The sequence below is a fragment of the Brachyistius frenatus genome, unplaced genomic scaffold, assembly GCF_029030835.1.
Source record: "Brachyistius frenatus isolate BFR_SWC_R1_liver_20210118 unplaced genomic scaffold, ASM2903083v1 Contig_288, whole genome shotgun sequence".
Taxonomy (NCBI): Eukaryota; Metazoa; Chordata; class Actinopteri; family Embiotocidae; genus Brachyistius; species Brachyistius frenatus.
Window position 1 is genome coordinate 265,001 of NW_027210887.1, and position 3,578 is coordinate 268,578.

The 3,578-nt window shown below is 43.1% G+C and overlaps 1 protein-coding gene across 1 annotated transcript in view; it reads right to left on the reverse strand.

The window, feature by feature from the left end:
- The window catches only part of LOC138635052 (reticulon-4-interacting protein 1 homolog, mitochondrial-like), a 12,026-nt gene extending 9,935 nt beyond the window's left edge, over nt 1-2,091 (reverse strand). The window contains exons 1-2 of the mRNA XM_069722359.1: nt 1,520-2,091; nt 1,260-1,411 (exon numbers count right to left, since the gene is read on the reverse strand). Of these exons, the coding sequence (XP_069578460.1) occupies nt 1,260-1,411; nt 1,520-1,664 (297 nt within the window). The 5' untranslated portion in view covers nt 1,665-2,091. The remainder of the gene's footprint in view (nt 1-1,259; nt 1,412-1,519) is intronic.
- Between the last annotated feature and the right edge of the window lie 1,487 nt (nt 2,092-3,578).

Consider the following 3,578-nt stretch of genomic DNA (forward strand, 5'->3'; position numbering starts at 1 on the left):
ACTGTCCAACATCATGTCCAGAGATTATATTTTACAGCCACTGTCCAACATCATGTCCAGAGATTATACTTTACAGCCACTGTCCAACATCATGTCCAGAGATTATATTTTACAGCCACTGTCCAACATCATGTCCAGAGATGATATTTTACAGCCACTGTCCAACATCATGTCCAGAGATGATATTTTACAGCCACTGTCCAACATCATGTCCAGAGATGATATTTTACAGCCACTGTCCAACATCATGTCCAGAGATTATACTTTACAGCCACTGTCCAACATCATGTTCAGAGATTATACTTTACAGCCACTGTCCAACATCATGTCCAGAGATGATATTTTACAGCCACTGTCCAACATCATGTCCAGAGATGATATTTTGCAGCCACTGTCCAACATCATGTCCAGAGATGATATTTTACAGCCACTGTCCAACATCATGTCCAGAGATGATATTTTGCAGCCACTGTCCAACATCATGTCCAGAGATTATACTTTACAGCCACTGTCCAACATCATGTCCAGAGATTATACTTTACAGCCACTGTCCAACATCATGTCCAGAGATGATATTTTACAGCCACTGTCCAACATCATGTCCAGAGATGATATTTTGCAGCCACTGTCCAACATCATGTCCAGAGATTATATTTTACAGCCACTGTCCAACATCATGTTCAGAGATTATACTTTACAGCCACTGTCCAACATCATGTCCAGAGATTATACTTTACAACCACTGTCCAACATCATGTCCAGAGATGATATTTTACAGCCACTGTCCAACATCATGTCCAGAGATTATACTTTACAGCCACTGTCCAACATCATGTCCAGAGATTTAATTTTACAGCCACTGTCCAACATCATGTCCAGAGATGATATTTTACAGCCACTGTCCAACATCATGTCCAGAGATTATACTTTACAGCCACTGTCCAACATCATGTCCAGAGATTATATTTTACAGCCACTGTCCAACATCATGTCCAGAGATTATACTTTACAGCCACTGTCCAACATCCATCTCCAGAGATTATATTTTACAGCCACTGTCCAACATCATGTCCAGAGATTATACTTTACAGCCACTGTCCAACATCATGTCCAGAGATTATACTTTACAGCCACTGTCCAACATCATGTCCAGAGATTATACTTTACAGCCACTGTCCAACATCATGTCCAGAGATTATACTTTACAGCCACTGTCCAACATCATCTCCAGATGATGTCCAACATCGGTGTGAACCCACCTCGTCTCCTGGAGAGAAGTGGGTGACCTCAGGTCCACAGTCCACCACCACACCAGACACATCACGGCCCAGGATGACAGGAAACTCTGCGTCGCCGCCCATCAGAGACACTGGATCCCGTTTAAACTTCAGTAATCCAGCTCCATAACCACCTGGAATTAAAAACTCAACTGTAAATCACTGATGATCTTTGCGTGCTTCACTTGTGGTGAATATTTGTTCCTGTAGGAGTTAATAAAGTGAAGTGAGTTCAGACTGACCTCTCATCGACACGTCCAGAGGGTTCAGACCCGCCGCCATGACTTTAATCAGCAGCTCGCTGGCTGAACTCAGAGACACGGAGACGTCTTCAGTGAACCTCAGAGCTTCATGAGTTCCGTAGCGATGAAGAACCCAGGCGGACATGCGGCTCTGCAGCCGTGGAGGAGAACCGCAGGAACTCAGGAGTCTGGTTGATGTTTGGGTCGAACCCAGGAGTCTGGTTGATGTTTGGGTCGAACCCAGGAGTCTGGATGGTGTTTGGGTCGAACCCAGGAGTCTGGTTGATGTTTGGGTCGAACCCAGGAGTCTGGATGGTGTTTGGGTCGAACCCAGGAGTCTGGTTGATGTTTGGGTCCAACCCAGGAGTCTGGTTTGGGTCGAACCCAGGAGTCTGGATGATGTTTGGGTCGAACCCAGGAGTCTGGTTGATGTTTGGGTCGAACCCAGGAGTCTGGTTGATGTTTGGGTCGAACCCAGGAGTCTGGATGGTGTTTGGGTCGAACCCAGGAGTCTGGTTGATGTTTGGGTCGAACCCAGGAGTCTGGTTGATGTTTGGGTCGAACCCAGGAGTCTGGATCGAACCCAGGAGTCTGTTTGGGTCGAACCCAGGAGTCTGGTTGATGTTTGGGTCGAACCCAGGAGTCTGGATGGTGTTTGGGTCGAACCCAGGAGTCTGGTTGATGTTTGGGTCGAACCCAGGAGTCTGGATGGTGTTTGGGTCGAACCCAGGAGTCTGGTTGATGTTTGGGTCGAACCCAGGAGTCTGGTTGATGTTTGGGTCGAACCCAGGAGTCTGGATGGTGTTTGGGTCCAACCCAGGAGTCTGGATGGTGTTTGGGTCGAACCCAGGAGTCTGGTTGATGTTTGGGTCCAACCCAGGAGTCTGGTTGATGTTTGGGTCCAACCCAGGAGTCTGGTTGATGTTTGGGTCGAACCCAGGAGTCTGGTTTGGGTCGAACCCAGGATTCTGGTTTGGGTCGAACCCAGGATTCTGGTTGAAGCACCGACGGAGCTCATTCCGATCAGCTGGCTGTGAAGCTAGGAGGCTACACAGCTAACACTAGCATGCCCAGGTTGTCACCGCTCAAAACACAAGAACAAAGGTTCCGGACAGATTAAATAAAGACGCGATAACTCGTCCGTGCGCTGTTGTTTTGTTCCGTTAGTCTGAAAGAGGAAGCAGTTACAGAAACGATCAGATAACACACATCTCTCCAGCTAGCTACACAACATACACGTTACCAAACCAGCTGACCTTTCAACTCACAGCGCTAGCCAATCAGAACGCAGTAGGTAAATATTCTGTCCAATAGAGGAAGAGAATATCCTCTGACGTAATACTTGTCGTATCCATTAACTTTGACGTCAGATTTATTAAATCTCTTTCTTACTCATCGATTATGATCCTTTTTCTGTTATTCACGTTACAAGCTTTAATTTTTATATTTATTTATATTTCTTGCATTACTTCATTCATTTTTACGAACGGTGTGTTTGTCAATCACTTGTATAGAATTACATTCAAAACCATTTGAACAACTGTTTGATAATAATCTTTATAATTATGATAAAATTCTTCATTCACAAGTAAAATAATCTATGAAGCTGTACTTTCAACAGACCTTTCATCTAAATTACAACCTATAGCATAACTTTTTTTAATATTTCATGAATATTTTTAAACCCTATACATTCTGTTTGTACGTAATAAATAATGGATTTCATTGTATTGTAACTCATTTAATTATTATGGGATAGACCCTGTTGTGGTTTTTATTTGCTAGTTGATAAATGAACGTCCTAATAATAAATTGTGATATTTGTGTACGTGTGATGTAATATTAAAGTGTAATATGAAAAAAACACAATACTTTTTCATTATGGATTACTTTACAGTCACAAATTAAAAACATTAATAACATAAACCCTAACAGAGAAGAAAGCTGAATTACTGTGGCTCCACGGAGGCTTGAACACAAAAACCCATTATGTAGCAATAATAGTCTATTATCATAAAAATGCAAGTGTACATGAAAAAATTATAAACCAATGTGCTTG